Here is a 21104-nt window from a genome sequence, read left to right as displayed (position 1 = left end):
TGTTAAGGTCTTCTGTAATATTTAAGAACTCTTCTATTGTTTCCTCTGGTATGAAGTCCTCAGTTAAGGTTTTCCGTAATATTAGAGATTTCTGTTAAGGTCTAATGTAATATTGAAGACCTCTTCTAAGGTTTTATGTAATATATAAAGATCTTTGTTAAGTGTTTTTGCAATATTAAAGAACTCTGTTAAGGTCATATGAAAATATTAAAGACCTCTGTTATGGTTTTGTGCAACATTTAGGACCTATGTTGAGATATCCAGTAATACTGAAAACCTCTGTTAATATATTCTGTATTGTTGAAGACATCTGTTAAGGCCTTATGAAATATTAAAGACTCTGTTATTCTGTTATCTAGTACTCAAGACCTCTGTTAAGGCGTTCTGCAATATTATTAGACTTCTGTTATAGTCTTCTGCAACATTTAAGACCTCTATTACTGTTTTCAGTAATACTAAAGATCTCTGTTAAGGTTTTCTGTGATATTTAAAAATTCTGTTAAGGTTTTCTCTGTTACTGAAAACCTATGTTAAGGTCATCTATATTATTGAAGACATTTGTTAAGGTATTATGTAATATTTAATACTCTGTTAATCTGTTCTCTAGTATTGAAGACCTCTGTTATATTAGATACTTCTATTACAGTTTTCTGCAACATTAAATACCTCTGTTAAGGGTTTCAAGTAATACTATAGATCACTTTTTAAGGTATTCTGTAATATTAAACCTCTGATAAGACCTTCTGTAATATTGAAAACCTTTGTTAAGGTCTTCTGTAATATTAAAGACATCTGGTAAGGTTTTATCTAATCCTTAAGAACTCTGTTAAGACATTCTGACATTTGTTAAGGTATTATGTAATATTTAAGACCCTGTTAATCTGTTCTCTAATATTGAAGACCTCTGTTAAGGTTTTCTGTTACATTAGATACTTCTATTACAGTTTTCTTCAACATTAAATACCTCTGTTAAGGTTTCAAGTAATACTACAGATCACTGTTAAGGTATTCTGTAATATTAAATCTCTGATAAGACCTTCTGTAATATTGAAAACCTCTGTTAAGGTATTCTATAATATTAAAGACATCTGTTAGGGCCTTATGTAATCCTTAAGAGCTCTGTTAAGACTTTCTGACATTTGTTAAGGTATTATGTAATATTTAAGACTCTGTTAATCTGTTCTCTAGTATTGAAAACCTCTGTTAAGGATTTCTGTTACATTAGATACTTCTATTGCAGTTTTCAGCAACATTAAATACCTCTGTTAAGGTTTCAAGTAATACTGTAGATCACTGTTAAGGTATTCTGTAATATTAAACCTCTGATAAGACCGTCTGTAATATTGAAAACCTCATTAAGGTCTTATGTAATCCTCTGTTAAGACTCTGTGTAATATTGGAAACCCCTGTTTAGGTCTTCTGAAATATTGAGTTCTTTTGATAAGGTCATATGTATAACTAAGAACTCTGTTAATGTGTTCTCCAATATTAAAAACCCCTGTTAAGTTTTTCTGTAATATTATATATTTCTGTTATAATCTTCTGCAACATTAAAGACCTCTGTTAAGCATTTCAGTAATACTAAGTTCTCTGTTAAGGTATTCTGTAATATTTAAGACATCTGTTAAGTTTTTCTGTAATATTGAAAACCATTGTTTAGGTCTTCTGTAATCTTGAAGACATCTGTTAAAGCCTTATGTAACACTTAAGAACTCTGTGAGGATTATCTCTAGTGTTAAAGACCTCCATTAAGTTCTTCTTCTATTGAAAGCCTCTGTTTAGGTCTTCTGTAATATTGAGGTCTTTTGATAAAGTCTTTAAACCTCTGTTAAGGCTTTCTCTTATATTAGATACTGCTGTTATAGTCTTCTACAACATTAAACACCTCTGCTAAACTTTTCAGTAATACTGAAGATCTCTGTTAAGTCATTGTGTAAGATTTTCTGTAATACTGAAAATCTCTGTCAAGCTCTTCTGCAATGTTGAAAACATCTTGTTAAGGAATTAGCAATATTTAAGAAATCTGTTAAGATTCTCTCTAGTATTGAAGACCTTCATTAAGCTCTTCTAAATTATTCTGTTATATTGAAGACTTCTGTAATAGTCATTTATTTATTTTTAAAGTTTTCTGCAATAATAAAGACCTCTGTTATGGTCTTCTGTGATATTGAAGATCTCTGTTAAGGTTTTCCGTAGTATTGTAGACCCGTGTTAAGGTGTTTTGAAATATATTGAAAACCTCTGTTAGGTACTATGTAATATTGACGACTTTCTGTTAAGGTCTCTTGTAATGTATTAAACATCTGAAGATCTCTTGTAATATTTAAGGCCTACACTACATTACTGAAAACATCTAGCAAGGCCTTCTTTTGTATTGAAGACTTCTGTTAAAATCACCAACGGCATTCAGGTATATCTGATGAATCTGTTAAGAGAATTTCTGTTTTTCTGAGCATTGATGACCTATGGTGCGGTCTTATCTTCTTATAAGACCTCTGTAGGGAAATAAATAAGAGGAAACAAAATATTGAATAGTTTGCGGATCTGTCTTCATTCGTCTACCGAATCTGTCTTGAGTAAGAACACTATTCTGGTATGTGTCTCAGCCTTATTTACCTCTGCAAGAACGGTTCATTGAAATGGAAAACCTCTTCTAAGGTCTTCCGTGAGTTAACTTGTTTTTTTTTTTCTGGGAGAAAAAAAATCTGTCTTGGGACTTTTGCTGTCCAAAAGAAATCAGACACCATCTTCGGCGTTACTTCAAATTGTTTAAATTCACAAAAAAAATCCTCACATTCTTTTTCAAACATTAAATTCACTCACAACTTCATAACGCTAATGGACAAGAAAACACTAACAAAGCCCTGAAGAAAATACATTTACTGCAATTGTATTTGTGTGAGTCTCTTGTCACCATAGGTCCCCCAAGAGGATACATAGCAAACAATGGTTTGCATTTGAAAGTTAAAGGAACTTGATGTCATTTGGCAAAAAAAAAAGAATCATTTGACAACAACAACAAAAAAACAACAACTAAAACCATGAAAATGAAATTGTAGGGCACGGTTTTCTTGTGACAATGCTGTCAACGGAAATTATTCGGCTGCCATGTTTTTTTAGCTTTCTTTTCTTTTGTGCTTTTGCGTTTTCACTAAAGGGCATCACAACAAGTGCTGGCTGCCTTCGAAAACACTTTTCTGCATGCCACAAAAAAAGAACGGAAAACAAAACGCACGGAACTCTAAGTTGTTGTGATGTTCTGCCAAGCAAGGCAATATTGTTTCATTTTCAGACCATTATTTGTTTAGGTTTTTTTTTCTTTTCAGTAACTTTTGTGGCCCAAGCCTTTTGAATTTGGCAATGGTTTTGTTCTGGCTGGTTGCAGACAACTTCTACCCTAAAGTGTTTTTCTCAGGTTTGTTATTGTTGCTGTTATTGTTTGCTATACACGCTCCAGTGACACACTGCGTCAACTTTTGCTCTTAAAATAACATTTTCCTCACATTTCATTTGTTGCTGGGGCTAAATCTACCAACCCCCCCATAGCGCAGTTGTATTCGCCACCACTCCAGCCTAGGTGTGGGTAACGTGAAAACTTGAAACGTGCCTGGAATGCAAAAGATCATCTTAACTTGGTTATGACACGGTGATTTCGGTACAAGCACCAGCAGCACTCAAGTTGTGTATTGGTGCGTGTGCTTGATGCCTTGCAAAACGAATCTCTTCTGCATTTCAATTCACATTCATGCTGTAGAACTCACTGAATAGGAAAATATTATTGAAATTGTATTGATACAGTTGAAAGGATACCAAACGTTTTGCAGAACATAAATTATATAGCAAATATTTGCAACAAGGTGGCATTAAATTGCTCACTTTGGCAGAGGAGGTCATGAGAAATTTTCTCTTTAGACTGGGGGAAAGGATAATGATAACTTCAATAAAAAAGGTAGGTAAATGAAAAAGGTATGTAGAGGTGCTTGAAATAATTTCTTTAAAAAATCTACGTTTCTTGGGCTATTGGTGCTTGAAATAATTTCTTTAAAAAATCCACGTTTCTAGGACTATTGCAGCTTGAAATAAATTCTTTAAAAAATCCACGTTTCTAGGACTATTGCAGCTTGAAATAAATTCTTTAAAAAATCCACGTTTCTTGGGCTAATGGTGCTTGAAATAAATTCTTTAAAAAATCCACGTTTCTTGGGCTAATGGTGCTTGAAATAAATTCTTTAAAAAAATCCACGTTTCTTGGGCTAATGGTGCTTGAAATAAATTCTTTAAAAAATCCACGTTTCTTGGGCTAATGGTGCTTGAAATAAATTCTTTAAAAAATCCACGTTTTCTTGGGCTAATGGTGCTTGAAATAAATTCTTTAAAAAATCCACGTTTCTTGGGCTAATGGTGCTTGAAATAAATTCTTTAAAAAATCCACGTTTCTTGGGCTAATGGTGCTTGAAATAAATTCTTTAAAAAATCCACGTTTCTTGGGCTAATGGTGCTTGAAATAAATTCTTTAAAAAATCCACGTTTCTTGGGCTAATGGTGCTTGAAATAAATTCTTTAAAAAATCCACGTTTCTTGGGCTAATGGTGCTTGAAATAAATTCTTTAAAAAATCCACGTTTCTTGGGCTAATGGTGCTTGAAATAAATTCTTTAAAAAATCCACGTTTCTTGGGCTAATGGTGCTTGAAATAAATTCTTTAAAAAATCCACGTTTATGTGGCTTTTGGTCCTTGAAATAAATTCTTTAAAAAATCCACGTTTATGTGGCTTTTGGTCCTTGAAATAAATTCTTTAAAAAATCCACGTTTATGTGGATTTTGGTCCTTGAAATAAATTCTTTAAAAAATCCACGTTTCTTGGGCTAATGGTGCTTGAAATAAATTCTTTAAAAAATCCACGTTTCTTGGGCTAATGGTGCTTGAAATAAATTCTTTAAAAAATCCACGTTTCTTGGGCTAATGGTGCTTGAAATAAATTCTTTAAAAAATCCACGTTTCTTGGGCTAATGGTGCTTGAAATAAATTCTTTAAAAAATCCACGTTTCTTGGGCTAATGGTGCTTGAAATAAATTCTTTAAAAAATCCACGTTTCTTGGGCTAATGGTGCTTGAAATAAATTCTTTAAAAAATCCACGTTTCTTGGGCTAATAGTGCTTGAAATAAATTCTTTAAAAAATCCACATTTCTTGGGCTAATGGTGCTTGAAATAAATTCTTTAAAAAATCCACGTTTCTTGGGCTAATGGTGCTTGAAATAAATTCTTTAAAAAATCCACGTTTCTTGGGCTAATGGTGCTTGAAATAAATTCTTTAAAAAATCCACGTTTGTGGGGCTTTTGGCCCTTGAAATAAATTCTTTAAAAAATCCACGTTTGTGGGGCTTTTGGTCCTTGAAATAAATTCTTTAAAAAATCCACGTTTGTGGGGCTTTTGGTCCTTGAAATAAATTCTTTAAAAAATCCACGTTTGTGGGGCTTTTGGTCCTTGAAATAAATTCTTTAAAAAATCCACGTTTGTGGGGCTTTTGGTCCTTGAAATAATTTTTTTAAAAAATCCACGTTTGTGGGGCTTTTGGTCCTTGAAATAAATTCTTTAAAAAATCCACGTTTGTGGGGCTTTTGGTCCTTGAAATAAATTCTTTAAAAAATCCACGTTTATGTGGCTTTTGGTCCTTGAAATAAATTCTTTAAAAAATCCACGTTTATGTGGCTTTTGGTCCTTGAAATAAATTCTTTAAAAAATCCACGTTTCTTGAGCTATTGTTGCTTGAAATAAATTCTTAAAAAAATCCACGTTTCTTGAGCTATTGTTGCTTGAAATAAATTCTTTAAAAAATCCACGATTCTTGGGCTATTGTTGCTTGAAATAAATTCTTTAAAAAATCCAAGTTTGTTGGGCTTTTGGTCCTTGAAAAAAATTCTTTAAAAAATCCAAGTTTGTTGGGCTTTTGGTCCTTGAAATAAATTATTTAAAAAATCCATGTTTGTGGGGCTTTTGGTCCTTGAAATAAATTCTTTAAAAAATCCACAATTGTTGGGCTTTTGGTCCTTGAAATAAATTCTTTAGTCTTAGAAAATCCACGTTTTTGTCTTCTTTAAAGAAAATATATTTTTTAAATTAAAGAGAGAAAGTACATTTTAAGGAATATTGATATTATTATTAATTATTAATATTATTAGTTATTTTGCATGGCGTAGTGATAACCATTTTAAAATTTTCAATAAAGTGAAAAAATATTTTTCCACACCCCCCGCTTTAAAGTGTTTTAGAAAATTTTTGATTATGTCTAAGAAATAAATATTTTTATCCAACCCCCCTTGTTATATTTTATTTAACATTTTTTACAAAAAAAAAATATTCTTTCTTTTTTCAGTGTCTAAATGTGTAGAATTCCCCCTCAAAAATTCTAAAAATCCCCCTCAATAACTACCAATACCAACCAACCAACACCATCACCAAAATCAAAAACCAAACTAAACTTTTAATGAAAAAAAAACTCTAAATTACGCCTTCCTATAATCCGAGTAGTTTTATTATGTTAAAACTAAATATGTTTTGTATTTGTGTGGGTGTCTTAAGTGTTTGGTAAACAAAAAAAAAACAAAAAAAAAAGGTTTTTATAAACAAAGCTTGAAAAAACGTCTTTTGGAGTTTCTTTAAGGCAAAAGCTTTTGGTGTTTTTGGAGTGCAGTAAAAAACAAATTATTTTGGTATTCTTAACAACCGTTGGCTGTGTGACGAAGCACAATTATGCGCCATGCCAAAACTGAGGCATTACATGTCTATGGATCAACCATCCGCGGCCACCATAAGGAAAAAGTTCGCAAAATTTATACGATTTTTAAACAAATATATAACAAAAAATATTTACAAGAGGACCTCACAAGTAACCAAGGAGCTTTTGCAAAAAAAAAAAAAAAAAAAAAAAAAAAGACAGATTTTTGTTGCAAGGACTTGTGAGGTCCTCTACAAACAATTCTAAAAATTTTTTGGGACAAAGATGTTTGAACACCGTCATAAAATAAAACACATTTTTGGCTAAATACCACATAAAGATGTCATTAGCATAAAACATATTAAAACAACTGTAAAAGAGCTTAAACTTTTAACATTTCCGTATAAGAGAAAGCTTTTGAAATACTTTTATCCAGTGTCATCTACCTTTGACATTCCCTATTAACGTATACACACGTCTTTGTCCCAAAAATCTGTAAATAGCATGTTTTATATCTCAAAGCTTTAACTAACACTAAATCAAAATGTAAATACAACAAGCTTTTCTGTTATACAAAAGCACCCTCCACATTGCATGTTATGATTACTAGGCACATACACTATTAACATTGATATGTAAAATCATTATCCTTTAACATTTCCCACAAATATTTCATACATTACATTTTTCACTAAAATTTTTTTAATATAAAGCTTTCTGTTCTTTAGAACTTTCTATTCAGTAAAATGATTGGCATTTTTATTTATTTATGTTTTTCATATTCACAAAATTTATCTACACCTAAATTTTCTTAAAATTTATCTAACTATGCTTTACACTGTTTCCTTACGAACAATCCTTTATTCATAACCTGTGTACAATAGCAAAATAAGGCCAAGGGCTTCTCCTTTCGAAAAGAAAAAGGTTTTAAAAAATAAACGGAATTTAAAATAGAAACGAGCCTTTTCTAATTTTTAGAAAGCTTTTAAAAAGATAGATTCTACGATAATAGGGTGTTGCAAATACGCATATATAGAATTGTAGTACCTTATAGAGGCCTTCAATAAAATAGAAGGCCTCCACGAGTCCCTTCTATAAAATAGAAGTTGTCCTCTATATAATAAAAGTGCAGTTAAGGTTATTTAATAAACTTGATCTGTAGAAGCTTTTGATAGATTAAAGCGTAGCAAGAGCAGAATTAGCCGAAAGGGAGAAACTACATTGAAGAACTTTCCAGAGAAAAAGAAGAGACATCTATAGAACCAAACTGACTTCTGGAGTTCTTCCAACAAATACAAGTTTAAGCCTTTAGAGATAAGAAGAAAGGAAAAGAAAAAATAGAAGTGACAGTGGAGGCCTTCTAAGAAATAGTGGCTTGTGGAAGACTTCAATAGAATATAAGTGGCGTTGCTTCGATGCAAGAGAAACCCCTGTAAATCTCCTTCATACAACGAATGTGACTTGTACAAGACTTCTGGAAAATACCAAAAGTTTAATGAGGAATTTATAAGAAAGAATTGGCTTCTAGAGGAACTCGAACAAATATAAGTGATTTGTAGAGTTCCCTAATGAAAAAGTTGCTTCTAAAAGCTTTAAACATAACACAATACGGTGGGTAGTGATTTACAGATACCTTTTAGTAGATAGAAGTGGCGTACGGAGACTTTCAAATTATAGTAGTGAATTCTAGAGGGCATCAAGCAAATAAAATTGGCTTCTAGGAGGCTTCTAACAATAATGAGTAGTTTGTGGGACCTCCAAAAAATAAAGGTGGCTTGTGGAGGCATATAATGATATAAGTGGATGATTCTAAGAGCACTTCAAACAAATAAAATTGACTTTTGTAGGCTTTTAAGGAATTTAGGGTCTTCTAACAATTACAAACACCTTATGGAGGGCTTTAAATAATAATAGTGGATTCTAGAGGGCGCCTAACCAATAGATGTAGCTTGTGGTAAGCCTTAAAAAAATATAAATGAATGCAAGAGAAGTGTCTGTAAATACTTTTAATAGAACAAAAGTTACTTGTAGAGGTCTTCTGGAGAAAAGTACACGCTTATAGAGGAATTTAAAGGAATGAATTAGCATCAAACTAACATAATTGATTTGTCCTCCAAGGAGTTAGCGGCTTCCAATGATCTTAAATTAAATACAAATGGACTGTGGAAGCCTTTAAAGGCGAGAAGTGGTTTACAGAGACCTTTTAACAGATAGAAGTGTCTTACGGAGTCCTTTAGATAATGGTGAATTGCTTGTGAAGGCCTAAAATGATACAAGCGGATTCTAAGAGACCTTCTAAGAAACAAAATTAGCTTGAGGAGGCTTTTAACGAATATAAGTGGCAAGGTGCCTTCTAACACATAGAAGTGGGATCCTTCAAAACTAGAATTGACTTGAATGTTGCTCGAGGTAGATTTTGCTAGAACATACGTGGAGTGTAGAGGTCGCATCGATGCAAGAGAAGTGCTAGAAAATTCTTTTGATAGAACAAAATTGACTTGTAGAGGCCTTTATAGGAATGAAATAGCATCTAGAGGATTTCAAACAAATATACGCGATTTGTAGAGTCCTCCAAGGAATTAGTGGCTTTTAAGGACTTTAAATAAAATACAAATTGATTGTGGAAGTCTTTAATGGCGAGAAGTGGTATACAGAGACCTTTTCACAGACAGAAGTGCCTTGTGAACCCCTTCAAATAACGGTAAATTGGTTGTGAAGGCCTATAATAATACTTGTGGATTTTAAGAGGCCTTCTAAGAAACAAAATTCACTTGTGGAGGCTTTTAAGGACTATAAGTGGCTTCAAGGTGCCTAACACATAGAAGTGGGATCCTTCAAAACTAGAATTGGCTTGTAGAGGCCTTCTAGAAAACTGAATGTGGCTTGTGGAAGACTTTACTAGAACATATGTGGCGTGTAGAGGTCTCATCGATGCAGGAAAAGTGGCCTCTAAGTTGTGGATTTTAAGTAGAATTTTAGAGGCTTTCGTACAAATAAAATGGGCTTTTAGAAGCTTTTAAGGAATATAATTGGCTTCTAGGGTCCTTCTAACAAATACAAATAGTTTGTGGAGTGCTTTAAATAAGCGGTTTGTTGTTTCCAAGAAATAGAAGTGTCTTGTGAAAGACTTCACTAATATATAAATGGTGTGTAGAGGTCGCATCGATGCAGGAAAATACCTGTAAATACTTTTGATGAAGTTACTTGTAGAGGTCTTGTAGAGAGAAGTACACGTTTCTGAAGGAATTTATAGGAATGAAATAACATCTAGAGGATTTCAAACAAATATAAGTGATTTGTAGAGTCCTCCAAGTCATTAGTAGTTTCTGTAGACCTTAAATAAAATACAAATGGATTGTGGAAGCCTTTAAAGGCGATAAGTGGTTTAAGGAGACCTTTTAACAGATCGAATTGGCCTGCGGAGACCTTTAAATAAAGGTAGTGGCTTCTAGAGGACATACAAGAAATAAAAGTGGCTTGTGAAATTCTTCTCAGAAAGAAAATTGGCTTGTGGAGGCTTTTAAGGAATATAAGTGGCTTCAATGTGTCTTCTACCACATAGAAGTGGGATCCTTTAAAACTAGAATTGACTTAAGAGCTTCTAAAAACTGAATGTGAGTTGTGAACAAAGATATACAATATTACAAGATGGGACATTTCCATTGCTACTATACATCGGCAGATGGTACTGGTGGTCTAACATAATGTGAAGTTACAATATGGTGACATGAATTATGTTATATTTAACATAGTTCACATTGGTGTACGCTTTTGTTTCTGTTAATTGTCTGTTACACATAAACGCACTCTATGCTTGAATATTCAAATTGAACTCCATTGTGAATGATGTCCAATCTTTACCAATTTATGTCTTTGCTACAACGTACGTGGCGTGTAGAGGTCGCATCGATGCAGGAGAAATGGCCTGTAAATAGTGGATTTTAAGTAGAGTTTTAGAGGCTTTCTTACAAATAAAATGGGGTTGTAGAAGCTTTTAAGGTATATAAGTGGCTTCTAAGGCCTTCTAACAAATGCAAGTAGCGTGTGGAGTGCTTTAAATAATAGATGTGGCTTTTGAAAGTCTTTACAAAATAAAATTCACTTCTAGAGGCCTTCCAAGAAATAAAAGTAGCTTGTGGAAGACTTTACTAGAACAAAGATATACAATAGTGAAGATTGGACAGAATGCATAAGACAATTAAATTGTAATATTCAAGCATAGATGGCGTTTATGTATAACAGACAATTAACAGGACACAACAGAAACAAAAGCATATACATATGGGAAGTTTGTTAAATATAACATAATTTCATGGGACAATATTTGCTCTGCTCCAGAACCTGCAAGAAGCCACTATTTTTTACTACGATAACATATTTGTAACATAACTTTATGTTAGACCACCAGTGCCATCTGCCGATGCATAGTAACAATGGAAATGTCCCATATTGTTATATTATAGTAGGGTTACACTAGAGTTTTTTGCCGGGTTAACCCAATTCGAAAGGATTTATTTGACATTTGCGCTATGGAATTGACATTTGAAATTCAAACCCACTGGGTTAAGCCGGTTAAGTTTAACCGGGGTATTATATTTCTTCGACTAAACAAAGACATACAATGGTAAAGATTGGACACCATTCACAATGGAGTTCAATTTAAATATTCATGCATAGAGTGCGGTTATGTATAACAGACAATTAACAGAAACAAAAGCGTACACCAATGTGAACTATGTTAACCACTAGTACCATCTGCCGATGTATAGTAGCAATGGAAATGTCCCATCTTGTAATATTTTATGTCTTTAAGAGTTGGGGTCTGAGACCAACGGTAGTCCATTGGATTTATACGACCTAGAGGTCATTTCCATAGAATAGGAGTGAAACACTGAGGTCACTTCTATAGAATATAAGCGACACCTATAGGCCACTTCTAAAGAATATGACTGACATCTAGAGGTCACTTCTATAGAAAACGAGTGTCGCCTAGAGGTCACTTCTGTAGAATAGAAGTGACACCAAGAGGTAATTTCTTGCTGCTTTGCAACTCACTACTATTCTATACATATGGCCTCTACAAATCACTTCAAGTCCATGAAAAAATCCACATTTGGTGGTCTGAAGGTACCTCAAAAATATTGTTTAAAAAATCCACGTTGGTGGTCTGAAGGTACCTCAAAAATATTGTTTAAAAAATCCCCGTTTGGCGGTTGGAAGGATCCTCAAAAATATTGTTTTGAAAAATCCACGTTTGGTGGTCTGAAGGTGGCTCAAAAATATTGTTTAAAAAATCTACATTTGGTGATCCTAAGGTTCCTCAAAATATTGTTTAAAAAATCCACATTTGGTGATCATAAGGTTCCTCAAACATATTGTTTAAAAAATCCGTGTTCGGAGGTTTGAAGGCTGCTCAAAAACATTGTTTAAAAATCCACGTTTGGTGGTCTGAAAATTCCTCAAAAATACTATTTAAAATATCCACGTTTTTGTTTTTTTTATTATATTATCTTATTTATGTATTGGCTATTTTTTCTTCACTGTCTACCATCCACCATCTGCTCCCACACCATTCAATAAACATTTGTAATATATCTTACACACCTCCCTCACACGTTGTATATAATTTCATTCAATACAGCCAAGCACTGCACTGCACCACTTCTATAAGAACCTTTTCCTTTCGGAACTTCATTTTCGAAACTCACATTTGCATGTCATGTTTTTGTAAATTCTTATTGTAGGACGATGACAGCAATGTGCTTCGTCTGCAATCTGCCCATAATGTCCCATCAAGTGGGCCTGGTGTGGTCCGGGGGCAATGGTTGGGATGATCTTGTCAGAGAACAGGTAAGGAAAACGAAACCAATGAGACTCCACCAGAAAGGAATTCTAACTTGTTTGTTTTGCAGCTGGAAGAGTCAACGATACGACAAAGATTGGGTGGACGTCGAGATTCAGCAGCCCAAATCGGTACGCCTCCTAGTACCTCACCACCACCTGGTAAGGAAATTAAAAACCATTCCTTTCCTTCGTTATGTCTAATTCTATTTCCCTCCCTCCTTAGGCCTTCCGCGTCGTCGTCGCAGTTCCTTGGCCCAGCTAACCGATTTGCTAAGGGAATGGAGTGGCGGTGTCAAACATCAAAGCACCCAGCCACAGCGCACCACCAAGGCTCCCCTGAACCGCCGCGAAACTTTGGCTGATTTGGCCCGAAGCTTACCCTGGCGTACCACAACTACAGATGCCTCCACAAATGTGGGAGGTACAAATTATGTGGCTCCTAGAAAACGCAGGGAATCTAGTGCCGAACCGGGTCTCAGAAGTGCCAGGCCACGTCGTGACTCAAATACTGCAGAATTTGTAAAACACTGGAATAGAAGAGAAAGTACCATTGATGATCCTGCCCCAGTCTCTGTCTCCGTGGTGGTAGAAAGTTCCAAGGGGGTAAGTCCCAAGGAAACCATCCCCATACAATGTTATCCTTATTGTTATCCTCTTTTTGTACATAATTCTCAACATATTTCTTGTAAATATTTTTCTATTTCCTCCACCTCACCCCCGTTGTTTGTAAATGTATCCCTTTGAAGAGCTCCCGTCGTGATTCGGGTGAGAGTAACAACTCCAGCCGTCGTGATAGTTCCATAGGTCGCAATTATACACCATCAACAACACCACCTCCTCCACCACGTATCGGTGTTAGTCCGGTAAAGCGTGACTCGCTCGCCGCTCCTGAATTCCCCAACTTCCGTTATGAACAACGACCCTCAACAAGTTCGGCTGGTTCCGATTCAATACAATATTTTTCTACTTCTTCCCACAATCAGGTTGATTCTAGCTGCCAGGCATTGCCACCGCCCACGATTATAACCAGTTCGGTGACACCACCGGCCACAAGTCCCACAGCGCCAAAGGGCAGGCGTGATTCGACGACACAATGTGGTCGTGTTAATCGTAGAGATTCCAAGGCTGGTATTAGTCCGGAGCGAGCACCACGTTTACAGCGCCTACAAAGGCAAGCAACGGCCTTTGATGAAAGCTGCTTACCCGGTGGAAGTCGTCGTGGTTCCCAACCGGCCCTAAGTCCCGATCCGCCAGAGGAAGGTCAAAGACGTAGTTCGCGACGTGATTCCCTAAGTCCAGATAGTGCTTCAAGGGGACGGCGTGACTCTCGCACACATTTGTCACCCGATCGCAGTCATGAACGTGAGGGTAGTCCTCACAGGCGTCATACCTTGCGCCGACAAAGTTCGTCGGCTGCGCGGAGTTCACGTTCACCAGACTCTACAAGTATATGCTCATCAAGGGATGCCAGTCCATGTGGTCGTCCACCACCACTACCCGTGACCGAAAATGCCTCTGCTAGACCTGCCATCAGACGTCAATCGACCACGGAAGAGATTTTAATATCTCGGGGTTTTAGACGTCAATCGACTACGGAGGAGATGATTCGGTGTCGTAACTTTCGTCGCCAAAGTTCGCAGAGTGATGATGTGTGTCGGTAAGTAAAGCGGAATTGAAGTTAGTATACGATTCCTCAGTAATGGACGTTTGTTTTTTTTCAAGCTATCGCGGTCGCCGTGACTCATCTGCCCAAATTATTGACGGCACCATTGGTACCATGACTGTTGAGACCACCAGCACATTTTTCGATTCCAGCACCCAGACAGGTAAGTCAACAGAGATAAGAAGGATATAAGGTGTAAGGGGTCACCACAGGAAATTTGTAATATTAAGCATGAAAACCTAAATTAACGTCAGACTTCCTAGAATTTATAAAAAAGCATTTAATATCTAAGACCCTGAAGTCCTGAAAAATCAGTCCTGGAAACAAAATTTAAAAAGTCGAAGCCTATAGGGTTGGAGGTCCTTGAAAAAAAAAACAAAAAATACGCGATTATTGGCCTGAAGATCCTTGACCCTTGAAAAAAAATTAAGTAAACAATTCACGATTATTGCCCTGAAGGCCCTAATTTTTTTTTTTTTTAAAACTCTGACGTTCCTTGCAAAAATCCTTTGAAAATTTAACGATAACACTGTGATACAAATGTGGACAAAATTTTTTTGCAGGATTTCTGATGCACAAATTCGGTTTTGTGGGAGTCCATAGAAGACGAAAATACCTTTGGTTTCTTTGGGTCACTTCGGGTTTCGATTTCATAACGGTAAATGTAGTGAAAAATGGGCTTTCTTGGATTTTCAACTTTAAGCGGACATTACTTCTTTTTTCCACAACCGATTTGCACACACTGTTTCTCATTATAAAGGGGAGAGTAATGCCTTTTGAACAAGTCATAGATTTTTAAAATTGGTTAACAAATGGGTAATTAATAGTGGTTTAAGTGTGACAAAAACGCATTAAAACACAGTAAAAGGGTTTTCCTTGTGCTCTAGGCTGCGTAAATGACACCTAACAGTACAATTATTTATTGTTAACAAGTAGGAAATTTAGTTGGCTTTCCAAAATGGGAAAAACCAACGAAATCGGTTGAAAAATGAATGCGTTATCGCTTTTTTGTGTTTCAACTTTTTGGTTTTTTTTTCATATTTTCCTTTATAAAAGATGGGTATCTTAGCATGTATGATTCTAATTGTGATTATCCTGCTTAACAATTACGCACAAGGTATCAATGTTTTATAAAGGAAAGTATGAAAAAATACCAAAAAGTTAAAACACAAAAAATGCCATAACGCATTCATTTTTCAACGGATTTTGTTGATTTTTCCCATTTTGGAAAGCCAACTAAATTTCTTACTTGCTAACTGTAAATTATTGTACAGTTAGGTGTCATTTACGCAGCCTAGAGCACAAGGAAAACCCTTTTACTGTGTTTTAATGCGTTTTTGTCACACTTAAACCACTATTAATTACCCATTTGTTAACCAATTTTAAAAATCTATGACTTGTTCGAAAGGCATTACTCTCCCCTTTATAATGAGAAACAGTGTGTGCAAATCGGTTGTGGAAAAAAGAAGTAATGTCCGCTTAAAGTTGAAAATCCAAGAAAGTCCATTTTTCACTACATTTACCGTTATAAAATGAAAAACCGAAGTGACCCAAAGAAACCAAAGGTATTTTCGTCTTCTGTGGACTCCCACAAAACCGAATTTATGCATTAGAACCCCTGCAAATTTTCACTGTAGCACAGTGTAATTGGCATGAGGGTCCTTAAAACAAATTATTTAAAAAATCTACGACAATGAGCCTGAAGGCACTAGGAAAAAAATCTTTAAAAATCCACGATTATTGACCTGAAAGTACTTAAAAAAATCCTATAAAAAATCCACGCTTATTGGTCTGTAGACCATTGAAAAGATTCTTTTAAAATCTACGATTTTATTGGCTTGAAAGTCCATGAAAAAAATCTATAGAAGTCTACGATGATAGGCCAAAAGGTCCTTGAAAGTTTTTATTAAAAAAATCAAGACAATTGACCTGAAGGTCCTTGAAATAATTTCTTTAAAAAACCCACGAGTATAGGCCTAAAGGACCTTAAAAAATTGTTTAAAAAAAATACGATTATAGACCTGAAGGTCCTTGAACAAATCTTTCAAAAATCAAAGATATTTGCCAGGATGGCAACAATCTTAACAAAAAAACAAATGCCCTGAAGGCCCTTAAATAAATTATGTAAACATCCACTATTATTGCCTTAAAGGCCCTTAAATAAATTATTTAAAAAATCCACGATTATTAGTCTGAGGGTGCTTCAACATTTTTCTTTAAAAATCCACGATTATTGGCCTGAAGATTCTTGAAAATTTTTCTTTAAAAAATCCACGATTATTGGCCTGAAGATTCTAGAAAAATTTTCTTTAAAAAATCCACAATGATTGGCCTGAAGATTCTAGAAAAATTTTCTTTAAAAAATCCACAATGATTGGCCTGAAGGTTCTTGAAAATTTTTCTTAAAAAAATCCACAATGATTGGCCTGAAGGTTCTTGAAAAAATTTAAAAATTTAAAAATTTAAATTTAAAAATTAACGATTATTGGGCTGAAGATCCTTGAAAATTTTTCTTTAAAAATTCACGATTATTGGCCTGAAAATTCTTGAAAAATTTTCTTTAAAAAATCCACGATTATTGGCCTGAAGATTCTTGAAAAATTTTCTTTAAAAAATCCACGATTATTGGCCTGAAGATTCTTGAAAAATTTTCTTCAAAAAATCCACGATTATTGGCCTGAAGATTCTTGAAAAATTTTCTTTAAAAAATCCACGATTATTGGCCTGAAGAATCTTGAAAAATTTTCTTTAAAAATCCACGATTATTGGCCTGAAGATTCTTGAAAAATTTTCTTTAAAAAAATCCGCGATAATTGGCCTGAAGATTCTTGAAAAATTTTCTTTAAAAAATCCACGATTATTGGCCTGAAGATCTTTGAAAAACTTTCTTTAAAAAATCCACGATTATTGGCCTGAAGATCCTTGAAAATTTTCCTTTAAAAAATACACGATTATTGATCTGAAAAACTTTGAAAATTTTTCTTTAAAAAATCCACGATTATTGACCTGAAAGACCTTGAAATTTTTTCTTTAAAAAATCCACGATTATTGGCCAGAAGATTCTTGAAAATTTTTCTTTAAAAATATTCACGATTATTGGTCTGAAGATTCTTGAAAATTTTTCTTTAAAAAATCCGCGATTATTGGCCTGAAGATCCTTGAAAATCTTTCTTTAAAAAATCCACGATTATTGGGCTGAAGATCCTTGAAAATCTTTCTGTAAAAATCCACGATTATTGGACTGAAGGTCCTTGAAAATCTTTCTTTAAAAAATCCACGATTATTGGCCAGAAGATCCTTGTAAACCTTTCTTTAAAAATCCACGATTATAGGCCTGAAGATCCTTGAAAACCTTTCTTTAAAAATTCACGATTATTGACTTCAAGATCCTTGAAAATCTTTCTTTAAAAATCCACGATTATTAGCTTGAAGATCCTTGAAAATCATTCTTTAAAAATCCACGATTATTGGCTTGCAGATCCTTGAAAATCATTCTTTAAAAATCCACGATTATTGGCTTGCAGATCCTTGAAAATCATTCTTTAAAAATCCACGATTATTGGCTTGAAGATCCTTGAAAATATTTCTTTAAAAATCCACGATTATTGGCTTGAAGATCCTTGAAACTCTTTCTTTAAAAATCCACGATTAATGGCTTGAAGATCCTTGAAAATCTTTCTTTAAAAATTCACGATTATTGACATGAAGATCCTTGAAATTTTTTCTTTAAAAATTCACGATTATTGACATGAAGATCCTTGAAATTTTTTCTTTAAAATCCACGATTATTGGCCTGAAAATGCTTGAAAATTTTTCTTTAAAAAACACGACTATTGGCCTGAAGATCCTTGAAAATCTTTCTTTAAAAATCCACGATTATTGGCCTGAAGATCCTTGAAAATCTTTCTTTAAAAATCCAAGATTATTGGCCTTAAGATTCTTGAAAATTTTTCTTTAAAAAATCCACGATTATTGGTCTGAAGATTCTTGAAAAATTTTCTTTAAAAAATCCACGATTATTGGCCTGAAGATTCTTGAAAAATTTTCTTTAAAAAATCCACGATTATTGGCCTGAAGATTCTTGAAAAATTTCCTTTAAAAAAATCCACGATTATTGGCCTGAAGATTCTTGAAAAATTTCCTTTAAAAAAATCCACGATTATTGGCCTGAAGATTCTTGAAAAATTTCCTTTAAAAAAATCCACGATTATTGGCCTGAAGATTCTTGAAAAATTTTCTTTAAAAATCCACGATTATTGGCTTGAAGATTCTTGAAAATTTTTCTTTAAAAAATCCACGATTATTGGCCTGAAGATTCTTGAAAATTTTTCTTTAAAAAATCCACGATTATTGGCCTGAAGATTCTTGAAAATTTTTTATTAAAAAATCCACGATTATTGGCCTGAAGATTCTTGAAATTTTTTCTTTAAAAAATCCATGATTATTGGCCTGAAGATCCTTGAATTTTTTTCTGTTTAAAAATCCACGATTATTGGCCTGAAGATCCTTGAACAATTTTCTTTAAAAAATCCACGATTATTGGCCTGAAGATCCTTGAATTTTTTTCTGTTTAAAAATCCACGATTATTGGCCTGAAGATCCTTGAACAATTTTCTTTAAAAAATCCACGATTATTGGCTGGAAGATCCTTGAACAATTTTCTTTAAAAAATCCACGATTATTGGCCTGAATATTCTTGAAAAATTTTCTTTAAAAAATCCACTATTATTGGCCTGAAGATTCTTGAAAAATTTTCTTTAAAAAATTCACGATTATTGGCCTGAAGATTCCTAACAATTTTTCTTTGAAAAATCCACGATTATTGACCTGAAGATTCTTGAAAATTTTTCTTTAAAAGATTCTTGAATTTTTTTCTTTTCTTGAAAATTTTTCTTTAAAAGATTCTTGAATTTTTTCTTTTCTTGAAATTTTTTCTTTAAAAAATCCACGATTATTGGCATGAAGATCCTTGAAATTTTTTCTTTAAAAAATCCACGATTATTGGCCTGAAGATTCTTGAAAATTTTTCTTTAAAAAATCCACGATTATTGGCCTGAAGATTCTTGAAAATTTTTCTTTAAAAAATCCACGATTATTGACCTGAAGATTCTTGAAAATTTTTCTTTAAAAAATCCACGATTATTGACCTGAAGATTCTTGAAAATTTTTCTTTAAAAAATCCACGATTATTGGCCTGAAGATTCTTGAAAATTTTTCTTTAAAAAATCCACGATTATTGGCCTGAAGATTCTTGAAAATTTTTCTTTAAAAAATCCACGATTATTGGCCTGAAGATTCTTGAAAATTTTTCTTTAATAAATCCACGATTATTGGCCTGAAGATTCCTGAAAAATTTTCTTTAAAAAATCCACGATTATTGGCCTGAAGATTCTTGAAAATTTTTCATTAAAAAATCCACTATTATTGGCCTGAAGATTCTTGATAATTTTTCATTAAAAAATCCACTATTATTGGCCTGAAGATTCTTGAAAATTTTTTTTAAAAAATCCACGATTATTTGCCTGAAGATTCTTGAAAATTTTTCTTTAAAAAATCCACGATTATTGGCGTGAAGATCCTTGAAAATTTTTCTTTAAAAATCCACGATTATTGGCCTGAAGATCCATGAAAAAATTTCTTTAAAAAATCCACGATTATTGGCCTGAAGATATTTGAAAAAATCCACGATTTTTGGCCTGAAGATTCCTGAAAAATTTTCTTTAAAAAATCCACGATTATTGGCCTGAAGATTCTTGAAAATTTTTCATTAAAAAATCCACTATTATTGGCCTGAAGATTCTTGATAATTTTTCATTAAAAAATCCACTATTATTGGCCTGAAGATTCTTGAAAATTTTTTTTAAAAAATCCACGATTATTTGCCTGAAGATTCTTGAAAATTTTTCTTTAAAAAATCCACGATTATTGGCGTGAAGATCCTTGAAAATTTTTCTTTAAAAATCCACGATTATTGGCCTGAAGATCCATGAAAATCTTTCTTTAAAAATTCACGATTATTGACATGAAGATCCTTGAAATTTTTTCTTTAAAAATTCACGATTATTGACATGAAGATCCTTGAAATTTTTTCTTTAAAATCCACGATTATTGGCCTGAAAATGCTTGAAAATTTTTCTTTAAAAAACACGACTATTGGCCTGAAGATCCTTGAAAATCTTTCTTTAAAAATCCACGATTATTGGCCTGAAGATCCTTGAAAATCTTTCTTTAAAAATCCAAGATTATTGGCCTTAAGATTCTTGAAAATTTTTCTTTAAAAAATCCACGATTATTGGTCTGAAGATTCTTGAAAAATTTTCTTTAAAAAATCCACGATTATTGGCCTGAAGATTCTTGAAAAATTTTCTTTAAAAAATCCACGATTATTGGCCTGAAGATTCTTGAAAAATTTCCTTTAAAAAAATCCACGATTATTGGCCTGAAGATTCTTGAAAAATTTCCTTTAAAAAAATCCACGATTATTGGCCTGAAGATTCTTGAAAAATTTCCTTTAAAAAAATCCACGATTATTGGCCTGAAGATTCTTGAAAAATTTTCTTTAAAAATCCACGATTATTGGCTTGAAGATTCTTGAAAATTTTTCTTTAAAAAATCCACGATTATTGGCCTGAAGATTCTTGAAAATTTTTCTTTAAAAAATCCACGATTATTGGCCTGAAGATTCTTGAAAATTTTTTATTAAAAAATCCACGATTATTGGCCTGAAGATTCTTGAAATTTTTTCTTTAAAAAATCCATGATTATTGGCCTGAAGATCCTTGAATTTTTTTCTGTTTAAAAATCCACGATTATTGGCCTGAAGATCCTTGAACAATTTTCTTTAAAAAATCCACGATTATTGGCCTGAAGATCCTTGAAT

General features: G+C 33.4%; 1 protein-coding gene across 1 annotated transcript in view; it reads left to right on the top strand.

Annotated features, from left to right (window-relative positions):
- The first annotated feature begins 6699 nt into the window (after positions 1-6699).
- Positions 6700-21104, top strand: part of rsh (Rap GTPase activating protein radish) — a 244697-nt gene continuing 230292 nt past the window's right edge. Inside the window, exons 1-6 of the mRNA XM_073973491.1 lie at positions 6700-6821; positions 12462-12567; positions 12630-12720; positions 12785-13164; positions 13308-14218; positions 14284-14387. Coding sequence (XP_073829592.1) covers positions 6760-6821; positions 12462-12567; positions 12630-12720; positions 12785-13164; positions 13308-14218; positions 14284-14387 — 1654 coding nt within the window. The 5' untranslated portion in view covers positions 6700-6759. The remainder of the gene's footprint in view (positions 6822-12461; positions 12568-12629; positions 12721-12784; positions 13165-13307; positions 14219-14283; positions 14388-21104) is intronic.

Source organism: Musca autumnalis, unplaced genomic scaffold (genome assembly GCF_047663935.1).
Source record: "Musca autumnalis isolate F117 unplaced genomic scaffold, ASM4766393v1 scaffold_3, whole genome shotgun sequence".
In the NCBI taxonomy this organism is placed as follows: domain Eukaryota; kingdom Metazoa; phylum Arthropoda; class Insecta; order Diptera; family Muscidae; genus Musca; species Musca autumnalis.
The sequence above is the reverse complement of the archived record's forward strand: the minus strand, read 5'-3'. Positions and strand labels throughout refer to the sequence as shown.